The 20,030-nt window shown below is 39.8% G+C and overlaps 2 protein-coding genes across 4 annotated transcripts; one reads left to right on the top strand and one right to left on the bottom strand.

The window, feature by feature from the left end:
- The first annotated feature begins 3,802 nt into the window (after window positions 1–3,802).
- Window positions 3,803–9,993, top strand: LOC147859658 (calcium-transporting ATPase, endoplasmic reticulum-type-like). 2 transcript variants are annotated; one of them, XM_087325065.1, is made up of 9 exons: window positions 3,803–3,881; window positions 4,623–6,282; window positions 6,650–6,752; window positions 6,866–6,987; window positions 7,106–7,384; window positions 7,481–7,864; window positions 8,559–8,668; window positions 8,830–9,058; window positions 9,148–9,993. In XM_087325065.1, exons 2-9 carry the CDS (start codon window positions 4,855–4,857, stop codon window positions 9,721–9,723), a joined length of 3,231 nt encoding a protein of 1,076 aa, XP_087181191.1. In that variant the 5' UTR covers window positions 3,803–3,881; window positions 4,623–4,854; the 3' UTR covers window positions 9,724–9,993. The 2 variants fall into 2 exon arrangements, with proteins under 2 accessions (XP_087181191.1, XP_087181190.1); XM_087325064.1 differs by having other exon boundaries at window positions 3,817–3,881; window positions 4,582–6,282.
- Window positions 9,994–15,749: 5,756 nt separating this feature from the next.
- On the bottom strand, window positions 15,750–19,824 carry LOC147859657 (uncharacterized). 2 transcript variants are annotated; one of them, XM_087324346.1, is made up of 2 exons: window positions 16,851–19,824; window positions 16,527–16,753 (listed from the first exon to the last, which is right to left on the bottom strand). In XM_087324346.1, the coding sequence occupies exons 1-2, from the start codon at window positions 19,638–19,640 to the stop codon at window positions 16,670–16,672; spliced, it is 2,874 nt and encodes a 957-aa protein (XP_087180472.1). In that variant the 5' UTR covers window positions 19,641–19,824; the 3' UTR covers window positions 16,527–16,669. The 2 variants fall into 2 exon arrangements, with proteins under 2 accessions (XP_087180470.1, XP_087180472.1); XM_087324344.1 differs by having other exon boundaries at window positions 15,750–19,823.
- Between the last annotated feature and the right edge of the window lie 206 nt (window positions 19,825–20,030).

Genomic DNA, 20,030 nt, shown 5'->3' with positions numbered 1-20,030 from the left:
TTTTATCATCTCATATGATCATAGGCTTTCCTAATGGTTAGGTTCTTGATTATGTATTACAAAGTCTTGGGTTGAAGCCCAAGTGAAACCATGATGTTTATGTATTCATGACACAAGCAAGGTCGGCGATATGCAACAATTGCACATGTACATAGAGAAAATGTAAATAGAAATAAAGGGAAAATGTAAGGGTGCTAAAGTGCACAGGAGTTAGTGAAGAATAAGTGTCAGGTGTACATAAGGGTGCTAAAGTGCACGGGAGTTAGTGAAGGATAAGTGTCATGTGTACATTAGTGCACTTGCATACGTAGTGGGGGTGTGACATAGGAGAGGAATATTGGACCGATTTTGTAACGTACCTTCCCTTGGGTTATACAGGGGGGGGAGAGTCTCTCGTAAAGGGGTTCCCATTTTTTAGTTTTCCCCCCCGTTTTGTTTGGGTTCCCCGTTTTTTTTTGTCCCGATTTGTTTTAGCTTGCCATTTATCTATTAGGGTTTGGGGGTTTCATTTCAGGTTTAGGGTTTTAGTTCCGTTCGAGCTCGTATGCTCTGAGGAATTTCCGGTTTTTTGCAGTGTCTTTTGCGCAAGGCCTCCACACGTAACCGCGAGTCTAAGTGCTCCCCGACTGGAGGCTTACCTATAGACATTCGTTGTATCTGGTCCGTCAGTCCAGCTCAGAGCCGGAGATGTAATCTAATCGGCTGATCATGTGTATGTATATATATATATATCTCTTAGTTGTGCATAGTTGTGTCTCTGTCAGTGTCCGGTGCGTTCCTTTCTTTTCCAGTTTTCTGTATACTGTGTGTGTGCGTGTGCACACGCATCTCTCTCTTCTCATTCGGTTGTTTCTAGTACATATCCGGAAACACATTGGTTGGTGCCATAACCGGTGCAATCGGTACCGGCGAAGCTCGGTCTCCCGCCATCCATCTCTCCCGCCCCATTCCAACACATACTCGCGGATTTTCGCAACGCACATACATACTGCCCACCGTTCACATACATTCGGCAAAGATTTTCTCCTAGTGGTTGGAATCCTCCAAGACATCCACCCCCACCAAACCGCACATCCTTGGGTAGGTGCCAATTAGTGAAGTGGTGGAGATTCCGGTTCAAGCCTCAATAGTCCTCCTCTGATCTGTCGTTGTTTCGATCCTCATCTGGCTCCTTGTCCGTGTCGGTGTCCTCGTCTTCTCCATCTGGATCAGGTTCCACCTCCTGTCGCTTTTTGAAGGCCTTGATCTGCTTCCACGCAACCGGTACCACTATCCTCATCCCGTTGAGCTTTGCATGGTGATACATGGAATTGTCATTGGCGCTTGTCACTACTACGGCCCGACCGGTGCTAATTGTCAAGGCTATTGTTGATGGAAGATATGTGCGGAAGAATGTATGAGGACTTGTCTCCTCACCCACACCCAAATGTATTGTCTCACATTGGAATGCACATGAATTAAGTTGTATAGAAACACTGGTGCAAATGATAGACAAAGGGATGGCTCTCTATGTATCTTTGATTGAGGTTATCTCATTTTGAAAATAACATATATTTGCAACTTGATGCAACATATTTCCAATATATACATTTTCATTTTAAGAAAAATCATTCAAAAGGGAGAGGAATGTAGTATTGCATCAGAGAGAAACTCTACATTCTCCAAAGCAAATCCATGTATCTTCTCAAATTGTATCCATGCTAAATCTATAAACTCGAATTTAGCTTTTGGATGTCCTTTGAAATTGTTTACTTGTTTCCTTAACAATTGTAGTTGACATAAGGTTGTTTTGAAACCTTAAGCATGTACTTAACAATCTTTCTATGCCCATGATTTCCACGGGAAGCGATCTTCTCTAAAGGAAGTAGGAGCATGTATGATGCTTGTATCTTGTGGAGTAGAATCTTCATAGGGAAATGCTCTTGGACATTTTCAAACTCTTTCTAATTGGACTTATGGATGCTACCATATGATACCCATACTTCAACCCTATAGAGAAGCATTTTTGTCACCAAAAGTGTCAATATGTATATGTATTTGTTGAGAGTTCAAGATTTGATTGCTCCTTCGTTACATATGCAGAAGTTTTCCAAGTCACTCAAAAGCCTCGGGGGATCTTCTTTCGTATTAGGGTATATTTATATGACCAAAGCATAGTAATTGTATTCCTCATCATAGCTTTTTCGCAATGCCTTTTTTTATTACAAGTCGATAAACATTGTGTCCAAGTCATGTCTACTTCAACCCAAAGAGAGCTAGTGAGGAAGGGCGTCCTTGCTTAACACCAACAATGACACATAACAATCTCGTAAAATTGAGAAATTGCAAGAGTGTAAATATATTTATTGGGGATGCCAATGAGAGAGAGAGAGAGAGAGAGAGAGAGAGAGAGAGAGAGAGAGAGAGAGAGAGAGAAAGAGAGAGAGACGGTGACGATGTTGTTGTAGTATGGGACCCATAAAGAAGCAATATTAGAGAAAGTCTTTGCTATTGGAGAATGTATAACCGCATAGTTCATGCATTTTTATTGAGGTCACCTCATGTTTGAATAAAGAGCTTTGAAAGGGGCATTCAAAGATGAAAAGAAAAAAAGAAATTCCCATAGAATTCCACGTTAACTTTTCTTGGGTCTTCTTCCACATTGCAATGAACCTTTCCTTAGTATTATAGAAATATAGTACTACAAAGGGAAATCGGTAACCTATGCATGCACATATTAGAATATCAAAAAGTTTGGTTAGCTTGTTTTCAAATCTATAGACATAGGCTCCTACGTTCTAAATGCTTGGTCGAAAGTATAGGCTCTAAAGCGCATGAGAATTGTTAAGCACGTAACTAAGAGAGCTCATTAGGTGACACAAGATTTAAGTCATGGGTGTCCAATGGAGTGAAGCAAGGCATCTCATTAAGAGAATAACGAAAAAGTTTAGATAGCGGAATGAAGCTTGAGATGGATTGGAAGTGACGGTTGTGGGTGGATTCGGAGGGAGGCCGTAATGACCCAGGAGGCGAGGAGGATGTGCGTGCTGGGATGATGAAGGGGAGACGTGCATAAGCATGAAATAAGGCCTCCATTTCCAAAGTGGCCGTAAATCAGATGTTCTGAAAGCACGAGGTGGCGACACACACACATAGACACACACACAAACATACATGAGTGTGTTTCTTGTGCACATACAACTAGAAGCACATATGAATGTAATGTTGAAACGCATGGGGTTGGGGGAGCTACTAGGAGAGAGAGAGAGAGAGAGAGAGAGAGAGAGAGAGAGAGAGAGAGAGAGAGAGAAGAAAGAAAGAAAGAAAGAAAGAAGAGAGAGAGAGAGAGACTTTCTGAAGGAAGGAAGGGTCGTGGAAGGTTCTACTTGCAAAAGACAAAGAATTGGCAGGACATCCCCTCCCCGAAAGCAAAAATAAAAATAAAGTAAACAGAGAGCCGCCAAATGTAGCGGGAGAGATAAAAAAGAAACCAGAAAGCACAATAATAGAGAATGAACTAAATAAATGGACGGTTATTTTGTGTTCGTGTGTATGTGTGTAAATTGGGATATATATGTATGTATGTATGTATGTATACATACATATGTATATTTGTGTGTGTGTGGAACTGGACTGGAGAGAGACAGACAGACAGACGCATACATACATACATACATACATACATATGTATATGTACATCCTGAGAGCGCGCGTGTTTGATAGAAAAGAGAGGAATCGCCGCTAAATTTAGGGCATCGCTTTTGCCATACATATATGTATATATATATATTTAACAGCCACTCTGTGTAAACTCCCTAACCCTAACCCTAATCGCTCTTTCTCTCTCTCGCGAGCCTGCGACCGAATAAACAGACGGACGATCGAATGAACGAATAAGCCAGGTACCCCAACCTCCTCTCTTTCTGTTTCTGTCTCCCTCTCCCTTTGCTTTGGTTTCTCTTGAATGAATGACACAGTTGCCAAGCTCATCTTTCTCCTTCTCTTTCCCTCTTTCTTTTGATTCCTTTCTCTGCTATTGCGTTTTCATTTCTCTTTTGATCTATTTGTTCTCTGCTTAATGCATTACTTGCTAGCACCAACATGTCTTTGATCTATCTTTCTGCTATTTTTCATGGTGCTCTCTTTCTTCACGCTAGTCTTTTAACGCTCTCCTATGATGTCCATGTCCGCAGATCTTGTACTAAAAAATAGCAGTGTTTATTTATCTTCACTGTCATTGTTTTTATTTTTATTTTCTTAATAAAAAAGAGTTTCGATCTGTCTGCAGTCATCGATCTTTTCTTTCCCTTTTGCATCTTATTTATTTCCTCATTTAATCGTTTTTTGTCATCTCTCCCCCCTTCCACGTCGTTTGAATCTTGCACAAAGCGAAACGTTTCCTGTTTCCATAGAGGACTCTTTACTTCTTTCCTTTCAAAAAAACTGGATTGAGAATGTATACGGTCAAAGTGTTGACAGGAGAAGTCGAGAGTTTTTTATATTTAGATCAATAGGGTTTTGCATTTTGAGAGTAATTTCTCCTCTGTTTGCTTCAGATTCAGTGCATAGCTTTGTGACAAGCGATTTTTTGCGTTTTCTTAGCTTTCTATAGCTCATTAGCAGATCTGGTGGATTGTTTTCAGTCTGAGAGCTCGGAAAGAGCCTTTTGACTTCAGATTCAGTGGATAACGAGCCTTTTGAGAACCCTCTAGTTTCAGATTTTGTGGACTTGTACTCTTCTTAGAAGTTTTGAGAGCTCGCAAATATTTGGATTTGGTTGACCTTATCCTTTTTTTGTCTCTCTTTCCCTCTCTCAAGGAGGGTATGAAGTAGTTCGTCTTCTTTGCTAAAAAAGAGATACTGACAGAGAGAAATATGTCGTCAAATGGTTCAAATAAGAATGGTAAACCTTCAAGCCCTGTTTTTCCTGCATGGGCCAAATCCATTGCCGAATGTGAGCAGAAATTTGAGGTTCAAGTTTCTCGCGGTTTGAAGACCTCTGAAGCCCAGGAAAGACAAAAATTGTACGGATTCAATGAGCTTGATAAGCATCCGAGCCATCCGTTGTGGAAGCTTGTACTGGAACAGTTTGATGACATGCTGGTCAAGATCCTTCTTGTTTGTGCCATCATATCTTTTGCACTTGCTTATTTTGATGGACATGGAGATGGTGGAAACCTTGATATAACAGCTTATGTTGAACCTTTGGTCATCCTTACTATACTCATCCTTAATGCTATTGTTGGTGTGTGGCAAGAGAGCAATGCGGAGAGAGCTTTGGAAGCTCTGAAGGAAATGCAATCCGAACATGCTAAGGTATTAAGAAACGGTGTTTACGTGAGTGATTTACCTGCTAGAGAACTTGTTCCGGGAGATATTGTAGAGTTAAGAGTCGGAGATAAAGTGCCTGCTGATATGAGAGTGGCTATTCTCAAGACTTCCACTTTTAGGGTTGAGCAAAGCTCTTTGACGGGTGAGAGTGCACCAGTTAACAAAACCCATCACCAGATTCAACAAGAAGATGTGGAATTGCAAGGAAAAGAGTGTGTTTGCTTTGCAGGAACTACAGTGGTGAATGGCTCTTGTGTTTGCATTGTCATCACCACAGGTATGGAAACTGAAATTGGGAAAATCCAAGCACAAATCCAAGAGGCTGCCTTGCAAGATGAAGATACGCCACTCAAGAAGAAATTAGATCAGTTTGGAGAATGGCTCACTATAGTGATTGGTGTTATCTGCCTTGTGGTTTGGATTATAAACTACAAGTATTTCCTGTCATGGGAGATTGTCAATGGGTTGCCAAGAAATATCAAATTCTCCTTTGAGAAATGCACTTACTACTTCAAAATCGCTGTTGCCTTGGCTGTGGCAGCTATTCCAGAGGGTTTGCCTGCAGTTATAACCACTTGTCTAGCACTAGGAACACGGAAAATGGCTCAGAAGAATGCAATTGTTAGAAAACTTCCTAGTGTAGAAACACTTGGATGCACAACTGTCATTTGTTCTGATAAGACGGGAACCCTTACTACAAACCAAATGGCTGTGATGGAGATGATTGGTATGGGTGAAAAAGCAGGATCTTTCAGAGATTACCATGTCGATGGAACGACATATGATCCAAGTGATGGCAAAGTAGTGGGTCTGAGTGATGACAAAGTTCTTGATGTGAATCTGGCAACAATTGCAGAAGTTGCATCAATTTGTAATGATTCGGGTATTGCTGCTGTAAGCACTGAAGCAGGAGTTGCATTTTCTGGGCATCAGTTTCGAGCCATTGGTATGCCAACTGAGGCAGCATTAAAGGTATATGATAAGTAACTATTGTAAGTGAAAAACTGTAAAATACCTTTGTGTTTTTGTTTACCCCCCCCCAACACCCCCTAAACGTGAGCAATTACATGATTGATTCGTCCTGTCTTTCTTCCTTTTTAGGGGTTTCCTAGAGGCATCCACAGAAATGATGTGGCATATGGGGGTTTCTAGAGCCATGTAATAGTTAATTTTTCATAGAATTATCTCCTAAATTGTGTTTGGGATGCATTGGCAGGGCATCATGGTATTGTGGTGCCTAGAGTATTGTCTGAATGTTCGTGTAGATGATCGGAATCATGTAGAGTTTAATTATCAACCTTACTTAAATTTGATGTTTGTCTTTATATGTCTATCTCAGGTATTGGTTGAGAAGATGGGGGTACCTGATCGGGAAGCATTGAAGAAGTTACGAAAAGATGATCGTATTGATCATTCGTTGGATTATCTTGTTGTAAAGCTAGGTACGAAATATTCTTTTAGAGGCAGCCTGGAAATTCTAAGACTGCAATGTCGACACACATGTATTCATCATACTTCCTTATTTGAGGACTCAACAGAGTATTTATTTTTACAGGTTGTTGTGATTGGTACAGTGAGAGGGTGGAAAAAGTGGCCTTGCTTGAGTTTGATCGAACAAGGAAGTCCATGGGTGTTATTGTGCGCACACGTACTGGGAATAATAAACTGTTAGTGAAGGTTGGTGTCTCATATTACATTCTTAGTATGGATTTCTACATGCATATTGGCTATACAGGCATCAAAATCCGATACAAAAATCATGGTTCTAATTTCTAACTATGAGTTTGGGTTCCAGGGAGCAGTGGAGAATGTCCTTGAGAGAAGCTCACACTTACAACTATCTGATGGATCTGTGATAGAACTTGATGATCATACCCGAGCATTGCTACAAGCTAAATTGAATGTGATGAGTTCCAAAGCTTTGCGATGTTTGGCTTTTGCCTACAAAGAAGACCTCGGGGTGTTCAACTCTTACGATGGAGAAGGACATCATGCTCACAATCAACTCCTAGACCCAATCAACTATGCTTCGATTGAGAGTGGCTTGGTGTTTGTGGGCATGGTTGGCTTACGGGTATGAAGATCCATATTCTTGAATTTTCATTTCGTGTTTCATTACTCTATTTTATGAGTTGTATTAAGTTATTTTATGATGGGTTTTTGGCAAAAGGATCCTCCTCGTGGAGAGGTTCACAGGGCTATCTGTGACTGCAAAGAGGCAGGAATTCGTGTGCTGGTAATCACAGGTGATAATCAAGTCACAGCAGAGGCGATTTGCTTGGAGATCGGTGTCTTTAATGATGGTGAAGATTTAAGTAACAAAAGCTTCACTGGAAAGAAATTCATGGAACTTGACGAGTCTGAGAGACACAAAATTCTAAAAGGAAAGGGTGGGCTCCTTTTCTCTAGAGCAGAACCTAGACACAAACAAGAGATCGTTCGTATGCTTAAAGAGGCTGGTGAGGTAGTTGCAATGACTGGGGATGGTGTGAATGATGCCCCTGCCTTGAAGCTTGCAGATATTGGTGTTGCTATGGGCATATCAGGGACAGAGGTAAGGAAGTTTGTCTGGTTCATTTTTGTTAGGTAATGAATCGATATTGATTTGATACTGACTTGTACTGAAATAAATCAGCCCTCAGTGGTATTGTGTCGTACTAACAAAAGCCAAAATGGGATGTATTTGCAAGAAGACATTCTGTCATCTAGAAAAACTGTGACAACCATGCTTACTCTGTAACAATTGGGTGGCTTTTTCATTTTATCATTGTATGTAAGCCTGTTTGGTAATGCTTAGTAGGACAATCTATCTAATGTTTGTCATAGGTTGGTGCCATTCTTTAACCGTGCCCTTCAAACAGAATGGGACTGTTACCCTCATTGGCCTCTCCTCAGAACTTTGAATGGGTCAAGCAAAGTGATAGATCCCTTGGTAAAATGGATTCATGTCATGTACCCCCCCAAAACAATAAGAGATCATGAGAAATAAATAAGAAGTCCATGTTTGATATTTCCTTGTTTTATTGTGTGGAAAACCAATTTACAAGTTATGAGGGCGTAAGAGATCATAAGAGATAGATAAGAAGCTTGGTTCATCTTTTTCATTGGTTGGGACAGAAAAGTAGTAGCTTTATAGGTAGAGGTATCAGAGAAAGAGCCATTAAGTATTTAGTATCGTGATTCATTTTCATATCCATTATCACCTGTACAAGTAACTCACTTCCTACTATAAATATAATTTTTGTTAGGTTGCTAAGGAGGCAGCTGATATGGTCCTAGCAGATGATAATTTTAGTACTATTGTGTCAGCGGTCTCTGAAGGGCGTGCTATTTACAACAATATGAAAGCTTTCATTAGGTGATTGGTTTCTCTAATAATCCCTATTTTAATAACTTTTGTATTATATTTCTCTTCAAATCCTGGCGGGTATGTGTGTTAAAATAATCTGTTCAGGTAATTGTGGTTTTGTGTTGTTAAGTAATCTGGTTGTATCATACTGGTTTATCTGGTGCTTTTAGGTATATGATCTCTTCGAATATGGGTGAGGTGGCATCAATTTTCTTGACAGCTGCCTTAGGCATGCCCGAAGGTTTGATTCCAGTACAACTCTTATGGGTTAATTTAGTTACAGATGGTCCTCCTGCAACAGCCTTGGGTTTTAATCCACCTGATATTGATATCATGAAGAAACCACCCCGAAGAAGTGATGATGCTCTTATAAGTCCTTATATTTTCCTTCGCTATGTGGTATGGAACTCTAAATCATGTTGGCCATCATCTATTAAATTTCTCACTTTTGTTGCTGGTTAAATTCATCGATGATTGTAAAATTTCAGGTTATTGGTTTATATGTTGGGGTTGCAACAGTCGGTGTTTTCGCTATATGGTATACTTGCCCGAGCTTTCTTGGCATTGATCTATCAGCTGATGGACATAGCATTATTCCATTTGAGAAGCTAACAACATGGGGGGAATGTCACGCTTGGGAAGGATTTTCAGTAAACAATTTTACTGCAGGTTCGAGGTTGATCAAATTTGAGGATCCATGTGATTACTTCACAACTGGCAAAGTGAAAGCCATGACACTCTCTTTGTCAGTTCTTGTGTCTATTGAGATGTTCAACTCTTTGAATGCATTATCGGAGGATACAAGCCTTCTAGTCATGCAACCTTGGGTCAATCCTTATCTTCTTGTGGCTATGTCGGTGTCCTTCGGGCTTCACTTTTTGATCCTATATGTTCCTTTCCTATCGAAAATCTTTGGAATTGTGCCTCTCAGCTTGAATGAATGGGCTTTAGTTCTTATAGTTTCACTCCCGGTGATTCTTATAGATGAGTTCTTCAAGTTTTTCGGAAGGCTAATGTCAGCTTCAGAACAGAGGGCTAGGAGTAAAAAGCTGAAAATGGCTTAGATTTTTGGGGACAGTAGATTTGATTAATATATACAACTTTTGATTCATCTCATTGATTATTACAGGCTATTGGAACTGAGCTAGGTTAGCAAGAGACCTTAAAATGTCTTAAAGCTCTCTTTCAATTATATCCTTGTGTCATCCAGTAAAAAGCTAATAGTTGAGGAGTGCACAAGAGTATATGTACTTGAGATTCATGAAGGGTAACATGAAAAACGGTTGATGTTACGAGTTTAGATCTGAATAAATGTTGCTTTAGCCATTGTGATACATTACTGTTATCTCCTTGTGAATAATTCTATCTTTATTTCATGATGGTTTTCTATCTATAAGTAATTCTTTACATGTTAGTTGTGAAATATTGAAAATGGAAAGAGTCAAGAGTGATATTGTATAGCCTACTCACTCAGATATTGTAGGACTTGTGCAAGTCCAACTAGTATGACCTAATCCAGTAGCGAGCATGAAGTGAATCTGAAGTAGATGTTGCTGAAGGCAATCCTATGGAATTAATGTGCCATGCTTCTTTGTCCTTCTAGTCTTGCAAGTGTTTCATTTACCTTGATCGATAGAGAATTAACCTTAACATAAACCACAACACGGGTTTGGTTTCCCTGCTTCCTTGGTTGCAATCCATCTTGGAGGAATGTGCTGGCAGTAGATTGTGAGTATTCCAAACTACTTAATTGTAATGTTTGATCCTTGTTGCACTTTTTGACACGGCCAAATAGGGAGGTTTATTGTTAATTACCTCTCAAATCCTATTAAAACTTGAACTTACATGTGACCATTATTCCATGTCCCTCGTATTTTATTGTACCAATAGGCGTAGAGTGATTTGTTGTAGATTTTTCATTTCTTTACTTGTGCCTTTGAGGAGTTTTTTCACCAGAAGTCGAATTAGTGAAAGTTGCTTCACCTTCTTTTTGTAAACGTTAAAATGTTTTCTAAACTTGATATTTATATCTTGGATGGTATGTTAATCAAGAAACTATAATAATTTACTTGAAAAGGGGATAGAGTGAAGTTAATTGAAGAATGTTTTATTTGTCGCCCTTCCAAATTCCTATAGAAGGTTATAAGAAAGTAATTGTTGTCAGTCGAGCTGTTTAAGTCACTATCCAATTAGGCATTAACAAATCCAAAACTCTGCACAAAGTGAAACAATGTATACATGTTTATAGAGGCAACAATAACGAGTCATCTCTGCAGAGGGAAGGGACACAGCAACGGGCACAAGTAACTATGGATTCAGTAGTACTCAAGAGCCACAAATCATAGAAGAACATCGGACCATAGAAGGCGGCCTGTTCTTTGATCAATGCAGGTGGGCCATGTCGTCTTGTCATGTGTCGTAACAGCTCTTTGCCTTCTACTCATTCCTTGCGTCATGCAGAGAATGTGTTGAAGGTTTCCTCCGAGATGGTGAGCTATCTCCCAGCCCGCTCCATTCTTGGCTCATACAGTGGGGTAGCTTGGATAAATTTGGTCCTTCTTGGCTCATACGGCCATCCCTCATGGTACAAACCTTCACAAACTTGTGCCTATCGTCTTCTTCTTCTTCTTCTTCTTGTCAAGGCACTATAGGTCTAGACGTTCCACACCACATCCTTGGTCGTTCATAATCACTTTCGGATTCTTCGTGTTGGTAGGATGACTGATTCCCCATAGCTCGAGCCTTGATCCTGTGGGCACATTTTTCTCGATAACACTTGGTCCAATGTGTGGAAGTGAGGGTTGTATGGGTTGTATGCTTACGGATTTTGTAGGCAGATGAGGCTTCCATATTTCAATCTCTTGTACAACAACTTTGAGTTTCTAGAGGTCCATTTTTGAACTTCTATACTTGGGGGTTGCGGTGTCTAACATGCTTGTTTGAATTGGTTAATTAATCTCATTCCTAGGATTAGAAACCTTATTGATTCTTGATCACCTCCACTTTTGACCCATACGCAAGGTAAAATCACCCCTTTCATTTAAATTAGTCCATCATAGGTTTCAATTGAATCCTCTCTTGAGAGATCTATCATGAATTTATCTTCGTATCATTAGAGATATTTCCTTTAATTGTTTTGGATGTCTTATCATGGGTTGTGCATTTCTAGGCCTTTCTATTGTCCTACGATCAATTGTGAGATAGTCTCCATATCTTGGGTAGTTCTTCATGAGTTTGCCTTTCTACGATGGTCTATTGTGGTTTCTTATTATGAGATGGGATATAATGAGATAATCTATCCTGGATTCTTATCATGCTTTAGTTATCATGCTTTAGATGACTCTATCATGACGTGGGCATTGATCTTGAGTTACCTATCATGAGTTGGATTCTTAAGTTGTTCATGAATTGACTTTTCTAGACGAGCTAGGGTCTTTTATGGGTTTTTCTCTCTATTGTTCCTTCATGGGTTATATTCCTCCAAGAGAGCATCTCTTGATCATGGGACCTGTTAGAGCTTAATCCTAATGTGAGCACCCTCGAGCAAAGGGGTCAAGACAGACTCGAGCCTCGATCGGTGTCCCATACCACCGCCTTGGCATCGAGTCGTACCTAGTATTGGTGTGCTCACTACATGATCTCAAGCTTATCGTGGTTTCATGATGCGTGTTGCAGAGTTATTAAAACAAAAGTCAGTCTAATAAGGGGAGACATTTTCCCCATTTTGTACGCCTCTTTAGCACATAGGCCCAACTAATAATCCTCAATTATTTGATTGGCGCATATGGTTTGACCATCAAATTGAGGATGGTTTGATTCAAAGTAGTTTTTGACTTTTTAAAGACCCAAGTCCAAAAAAATTGCTAGTAGACTTAAAATCTTATAACTAACCACATACATTGGTAATGTGTAAAATAAAAAAAAGTCATTAGCAAATTAGTAACCAATTCATGAGCAATTATCTTTAAAATTATTGTAAGGACTGGCGGTTTGTTGTGACCACAAGTTCAATTTCCATATAGATAACGTCACCACAAAAAGTTCTTTTTCTTCAATTGAATACCGACATTTAGTAGAATCAAGTTTCTCAATCTCAAAAGCAATAGATTTCCCGTCTTTGTGCTATTCTTCCTATGTATAAATTCTCTCAAGAGATTCTATTCCTATCCTTGATTCTATTGTATGATAGGCATGTTCTGAAGCTCAAATACCTATGGTAGAAACTTAGGGTGGTGAGCTTCTAACTTAGGGTTAAGGCCAAAACTAAATGAAAGTAAAATGCGGGTTTCAAGAGAAGGGATGGGAGACATAACTCTTGCCTTGATCATGCTCATTTCTTCCTTGGTTTGCACATCATGGAGAAGTGACATGAAGCTGGGGGCACTAATTCAACAAGACCTTGTCGACCAATCAATGCATTTCCATCATACCCAACTTTTGAAGATAAACGTTTCTACACTCGCTCTCAATGTTAACCAAGCCATATTCTAGTACCCATTTAGTTTGCACAAAGAGTCAAGTAGCCCACAACTTATTAAGATACACTCTTGGTAGTAGTTAGGTAAGGATATTTTGTGTTTGCTTCAATCTTTACCACCTCTCCCACATGTGACCATTTACCATAAAAGAATTGAAGGTAAATATTGTCCATTTCGACATGTGCATGGATTTAGTTTCTTGTGGGCAATGAGCATCTTGTTGAGCATGTCTAGCCAAAGTCTATCCATGTGCTTGTATTTTTGTTGTACTCCTACTTGCACTGTGCTCACGGATTTAAAACTAATTGGTCTAACTCAAATTCTTAAAGTTCTTTTCAGTTTTAAAACTCTTCCCTAGTACTAGTAGACTTAGGGATGTTACCGCCTCATACTTTAAACCCATACGGAAGCACTAGTGTTACCATACTCTTAAAGACATATATTTCTTGAAAACCCAATATTTAATTTCTAGTGTGTGTGTGTGTGTGTGTGTGTGTGTGTGAGAGAGAGAGAGAGAGAGAGAGAGAGAGAGAGAGAGAAGAGAGAGGACATAGTATGTATTGTGAAGTGATACATAAACATCAAACATCTTCATTGACTAAATATAAAGAAAAGCTACTAGGTCACTAGATGATGATGTTAGTATGATCCTAGGTAAGGTAGATCTAAGATTAGAAGTTCTTTCGAAGAAAATAACTCTTATTCCTAGTTTCATTTTCAGTGAACAGTGAGAATCAAGTAAATGCTCACACTATTGAATCCAACTCTCTTCATGTGTGTGACTTGGTCATTTTAATTTGCTAACCCTAATAGCTACATCAATGATGTTCTTTAGGTTTTGATCACAATCAGGAACTAATAGTGGACAATCCAGCATGGGGTTTATCTTTTGCACATCATTGAGTTATAATATTGGGCTTCACCAAATATGGTATTGTAAATTTGTAAATGATGCACTCTTGAATATGGAATACATTTTCCCCCAAATGAAGTACCCAATTTTACAAAGCTTTAGTGTGGATTTCAGATATACATACATCTTTAGTGGTCACTCCAATGCTCTTAAACTAAAATCTAAAAAACAATATTCCCACTATTGTACATAACTTTTTTCTTGAAAAGTACATGATCTCAAGCTTGAATTCTGAAATAGTGGATTGCAAAACAAGAATAAGTTAATATGTCTCATTGTACGCTACTTGGAAACAATGCCATAGTTGATACGGGATAATGACAATATCTTCCATCTTCCAAGAAGGTACAAAGGAGTATGGGCTCGGAGTGGTGCTACCATTCCTCATCTGCAATAACATATTACTTTTAATGTTACACATCATATGTTAGCTTCTGGGTAATTGTAGGTTGCATGCACATTCATGACCTTTGGTTTATAATTCCTTTACAAATAGAACCATTTAAAAATTTTAACGTGATCAAAGAACTTGAATTTTTTAATGGTATAAGCATCATGGGGGGTTGTGTTACAACATGCCCATTAATTTTCACAAAAACTTAATTTACTATACTAATGGTACATTCTGGGGCTACTAGGTGACTCTATATTCAAGTCATCCTTAATCGGTATGTTAAGCGAGCTACATGGTCCATACCTTTTGAAGATTAACTTACCTCCACCTTCTCCAACAAAAGAGACAAACAATATATTCCATCTTTCTAAGAAGGTACAACGAAGTATGGATATGGTTGTACTTCGATGGTCACACCCGCCCTTTATACGTACTATTTCTTGCAATTTTCATTTGCAAATTTGTTTTATTTTACGTCAAAATATAATATATGCCCTTCATTTTCACATCGTTACATTAGAAGTATCCTTCACTAAGAAAGTATCACAAATATTAAAATTATACATAAAGGTAGCATCATGCAAAATTTTATATGATGGGGTGACCTAAGTAACAAGTGATCATAAATTCGAACCAAAACATTATTCTCTCTCTCTCTCTCTCTCTCTCTCTCTCTCTCAATTCACGCAACTTCTTAAGATGAGAGTTAGATAGAGAAAGGGGAGATGTTTGATTGCATGTGTTTGTTGCGGCCCAATTATACATATATGTAGTTAAACTAATTGAATAGGCTCTCGCTTTCTCTTGGCGATTAATTATTCGTTAATAATTTGTGTATATAATAGTACATAGTCATTACTTTTTGAAGTAGATCAAATAAATATAATCTTTGAAATGAAAAGTAATCCTATATGTATGTTACTCTTCAACGATGGCATCTTAAAATCAAATTGACATTAAAAAATACAACATTTCATGCTAAAAATGGAAAAAATGGCCATGGATGTATGACCCTATCTGGATGCCATAATAACATATTAATCAATACTATTCCTCATCTACATAAACATATTGATTAATATTATGCTTGGCGTGTATTCCAAGGATTAGGGTTGGTAGAAAAGCATGCACATATGTACAAGTTATGTTTCCCTTTGAAGAAAGTCTCACAATGCATAGATGTAAATGAGATATTGGAACAACAAGAAACCCATAGATGCACATTGAGAAAATTTGTAAGTCAGTAGTTGGAACTTATGACTTAAAGAAGATAGGATAATATTTAATAATATCCTTTACGAGCTATTGACTCAAGCTACTTATTTCATATACAATAAGACACATTGAATAACAATGAGAAATTATGATTGTTGAATTGTGGCTGGTGTCTAAATGATTGAATTACATTGGTTTGCAAACAATTTGGAATTGTGGTAATAATATTATAGTGGAGTCAACAATATGGAAGACCATTCTCATTCATAAATAATTTTCCAAGTTATAATCCGAGACCTAAGAATCACATTAGGTCATGCATTCAAACTTTGGATTGCGTTTTATGATCCTCAATTAGGTTTCATTAACTCATGAAGAAAGTCATGGAATACAAATTTGAGCTTATCAACTCGCGATGATGTTCTTTGAGCTTTGGATAATTATGTTCCGTAGGGAAACCATTTAAATACCCAAGTTCTCAAGGTGCTTTAGGTATTTAACAACTTGGAGCATGCTTGGCCTATTAAGAGGAACCTCAGAGGTACAAAGAGTTGCAAGTTGAAGAAGTTTCCAAGAGACGTTAATAGGACACTTACCCCTAATGCTAGGGTCAATAATTGCATCCAAAGAATTAATAATCTCCTTCTTCGCCATCATTTGCTTCTTAACCCAACCTACCAAGTTCCCTCCTTCTGCTTCTTTGAACTCAGAGCCAGTGGGCGCTTTACCAGTTAGAAGCTCAAACAATATGACACCATAGCTATACACATCTCCTTTCAATGTCACCTTCCAACTTTGTCCATATTCAGGTGGTATGTAACCAAATGTCCCAGCAATGCCAGTGCTCACATGTGTGTCACATGCACACATAAGTCGAGCGAGCCCGAAATCTGACACCTTGGGTTCAAAACTTGAGTCGAGCAAAATATTGCTTGCCTTCACATCTCGATGGATGACATGGGGAATACAACCATGGTGCAGAAAAGCTAGTCCTTGAGCAGTCCCTAAAGCTATGGTCCACCTTTTGCTCCATTCCAATGATAAGATGTTAGTCTCACTAGAGGCCAAGGTTTTGTTGTTCCTAAGCCACATGTCTAAGCTACCATTGGGCATGTAGTCATAAACAAGGAGCTTTTCATCGGGTCCAGCCGAGCAATAGCCAAGTAGGGATACAAGGTTTCGGTGCTTTACCTTTCCCAATGTTTCCATCTCAGCTACAAACTCACGATTTCCTTGCTTAAGAGATGACGAGTTGGCCAATAGCTTCTTTACAGCCACGACCCGTCCATCAGGGAGCATTCCTTTATACACCGTACCAAAGCCGCCTGCACCAATCACATTCACACTAGCAAAGTTGTCAGTGATGTGGCAAATGTCAACTAAGCTTAATCTTAGCAACTCAGGCCTTTCGAACATTGCGATGTTGATGCTCAATGGTTCGTTGATAGAAATTATAGGTGTTTTGGTATTTAAAGTGATGTTATGACCAAGCTTCATTTTCATCATCATCGACATTGCCTCTTCCTCGTGATGATCACACGAGGATGCAACCTGTATGGCAATGTTGTTCATAGTCTTCCATCTCCTAACCAACACAAAGAGCAAACAAAGAATAGCTATGGTGCTCCCTAGCATGATACCAACTATGGTTCCTCTAGAGTTACCCAAGGAAAAAGCACTAGAGACCTTGTTATGATCACACCCCACATTCATTAGGTTCCCACATAGACCCTCATTTCCTTGAAAAGACTCTTCCTTGAAATAGCCTTTGCAAATGCCCATGTGTGGAACCTCACCCACAAGATCATTGTTTGATGCATCCAAGTATCGTAGCCCTGCCAGGTGGCATAAATCATATGGTATAGGGCCGCTTAGATCGTTTTGTGACACATCAAGATACACGAGTTGAGATAGGTGTGAAATGGTGGCTGGCAAGTTTCCGTTAAACTTGTTGTGGTGAAGGTCGAGGTATGCCAAGCCACTTACAGTTAATCCGAACTCGGTAGGGATGTGTCCGCCCAATGAGTTGTGGCTAAGGTTAAGTAATCCTAGTTCTGCCCATGAATGGCCCGAGCTAAGATTCATGAAGAAATTGGCTAGGCTCCCTTCAAGTTTGTTTTCTTGAAGATGGGCCTCGATTAGGGCGGACATTTGCACCGCCCATCCGGGAGGTATCTCCCCTGAGATCCCATTTCGGCTGAGGTCTAGTTGTTGCAGAGATTCTAGTTTCCCTAGCTCATGCGGTAGAGTTCCAACCAGGTTGTTGCTTGTTAGATTCATCCTGACCAAGCTCCTTAACAGGCCCAGCTCTGCAGGAATTTGATCCGTGAGTTGGTTGAAACCCAGGTTTAGGCCTTGGAGCTTTGTGAGTTCTCCGAGCTCGGATGGGATAGATCCCCTGAGGTTGTTACAGGAAAGGTCTATGTTGGTGAGATTGGCGAGGCGTGAGATTTGTCCAGGAATCGCTCCTGAGAGATGATTTCCGTTCAAATGAAGCTCGACGAGGATGGAGCATTCTCCGATCGACTCTGGGATGTTTCCGGATAGCTCATTCCAAGACATGTCGAAGTAGCCATGGTGTTGGACATAGCTCGATGTCGGGATGGATGCTTGCCGAAGCACGAGCCCAATGGACGATGGGATGGACCCGGAGAGATGATTGTGCGAGAGGGCAAGGCATTCTAGGTTCACGAGCTTCCCAATGTCTTCGGGGATTGATCCAGACAGATTGTTTGACCCAAGGTTGAGCGTGGTGAGCTGCGTGCATGACTTGAAAAGCTCGACAGGGATAGGACCTTCTAGATTGTTCCCATTCAGGAATAATACTTGTAAGTTGGTGAGCGCCCCGACCGAGTCAGGGATCGGTCCTGATAGTTGGTTGAAACTTAAACCTAGGTGTTGAAGAGATGTGTTATTGTAAGCATTTGTGAATCCTAAGAGGCCACCAACGATAAAGTTTTCACTGGCATCGAATCCGAGCAAAGAGCTCAAATTCCAAATCTCGTGTGGTATGGTCCCAGTGATATTGTTCCCGGCTAGCTCGACAGTGACAAGGGGAAGATTCCCTAAGTAAGATGGTATAACCCCATATATCTGGTTGTCATTCAGGTGTATCTCCGTGAGATTTGTACACTCTTGGAAGGCATTATCCAAGGTACCCATGAAGTGATTGCTTTGTAGATACAAGGCTTGAAGACCTCTAGCATTGCAAAGTTCAGGAGGAACAGGACCGATGAGTTGGTTTTCTTCGAGGGATAAGGTCGTTAGCGAGGAACAGTTGCCAATGTGCGGGATAAGTTGTCCTGTGAATCGGTTACCCCCGAGGAGGATGGTGTCGACAAGGCCCCATGTTCCAATCCATTCTGGGATTGGTCCAGAGAGTAGATTTCCCTCAGCTGAGAATGCAACAATTGAGCCTCCAAGGTTTGCAAATGATGCTGGGATGAGCCCTGAGAGAGCATTGAAGGAGAGCAAGAGAGTGGTCAAATGTGTGCAATTCCCAAGAGCTGAGGGTATGGATCCATTGAACTGGTTGTCAGCCATATTGAGCATCTTAATGTTGTGGAGGTTTCCGAGAGTGTCGGGAATGGGGCCATACAATAGGTTGGAGCTCAAATCCAGGACAACCAAGTGCGGTAGACCGAATGCGAAATTGTGTGAAAGAGGGCCTTTGAGATTCTTGCCATTGAGTTGGAGAGAGGTAACCACCATGGAAGAGGAGGAAGGTGATTGGCGCGAGCATTTCACACCTGTCCATGTGCACACTACTGATTGATTATTGCTGCTAATCTCCACCCAATCTGGAAGAGCATCATCACCTTGCTCTAGGTTGTGCTTGAAAGATAATAGGGCTTCTATCTCTAGGGAATTTGTGTGATTAGTAATAATGTTAGTATTTTGAGGTTGAGCTCCATCAATATGTGGTATGTTGTAAGTGATGAGATTAAGTATAATAAGAAGAAGGTAAAAAGATGTAGCCATGGCTAGAAGCAAAGCAAGGATCTCCAACTTTTATAACAAATATGATTATATATCTCATATGAGCTAAGCTCCCTCTCTTCCTTGTTTTTATTTCGTTGGACTCAATGAGGAAGTAGTAGTAGTAATGTTGATGGGTTTCTTAATGCTTTGTGGATTCATCACTTTTATAACTCATACATGGTATAACAGTATAGCACCTCATTTCCGATCACCAAGTTTTGACAAATTGAGTTGTATTCGATCATAGCCTAACTCAACTGGTGGTGGTTAGTGAGTTGAAGCTGGGGCTATGTAGAGACAAATTGTATAGGATTGAGATTTGGTACCATAATGAATCAATAAGATTGGATCTCAATCGTATTTATGGGTGGTTAAAAGTAGGGTGCTAAT

The sequence above is a fragment of the Azolla caroliniana genome, unplaced genomic scaffold (assembly GCF_043228905.1).
Source record: "Azolla caroliniana isolate FFs.n. ecotype wild unplaced genomic scaffold, voAzoCaro1.0.p SCAF_9, whole genome shotgun sequence".
Lineage (NCBI taxonomy): Eukaryota > Viridiplantae > Streptophyta > Polypodiopsida > Salviniales > Salviniaceae > Azolla > Azolla caroliniana.
This window is presented reverse-complemented; position numbering and strand designations above follow the sequence as displayed.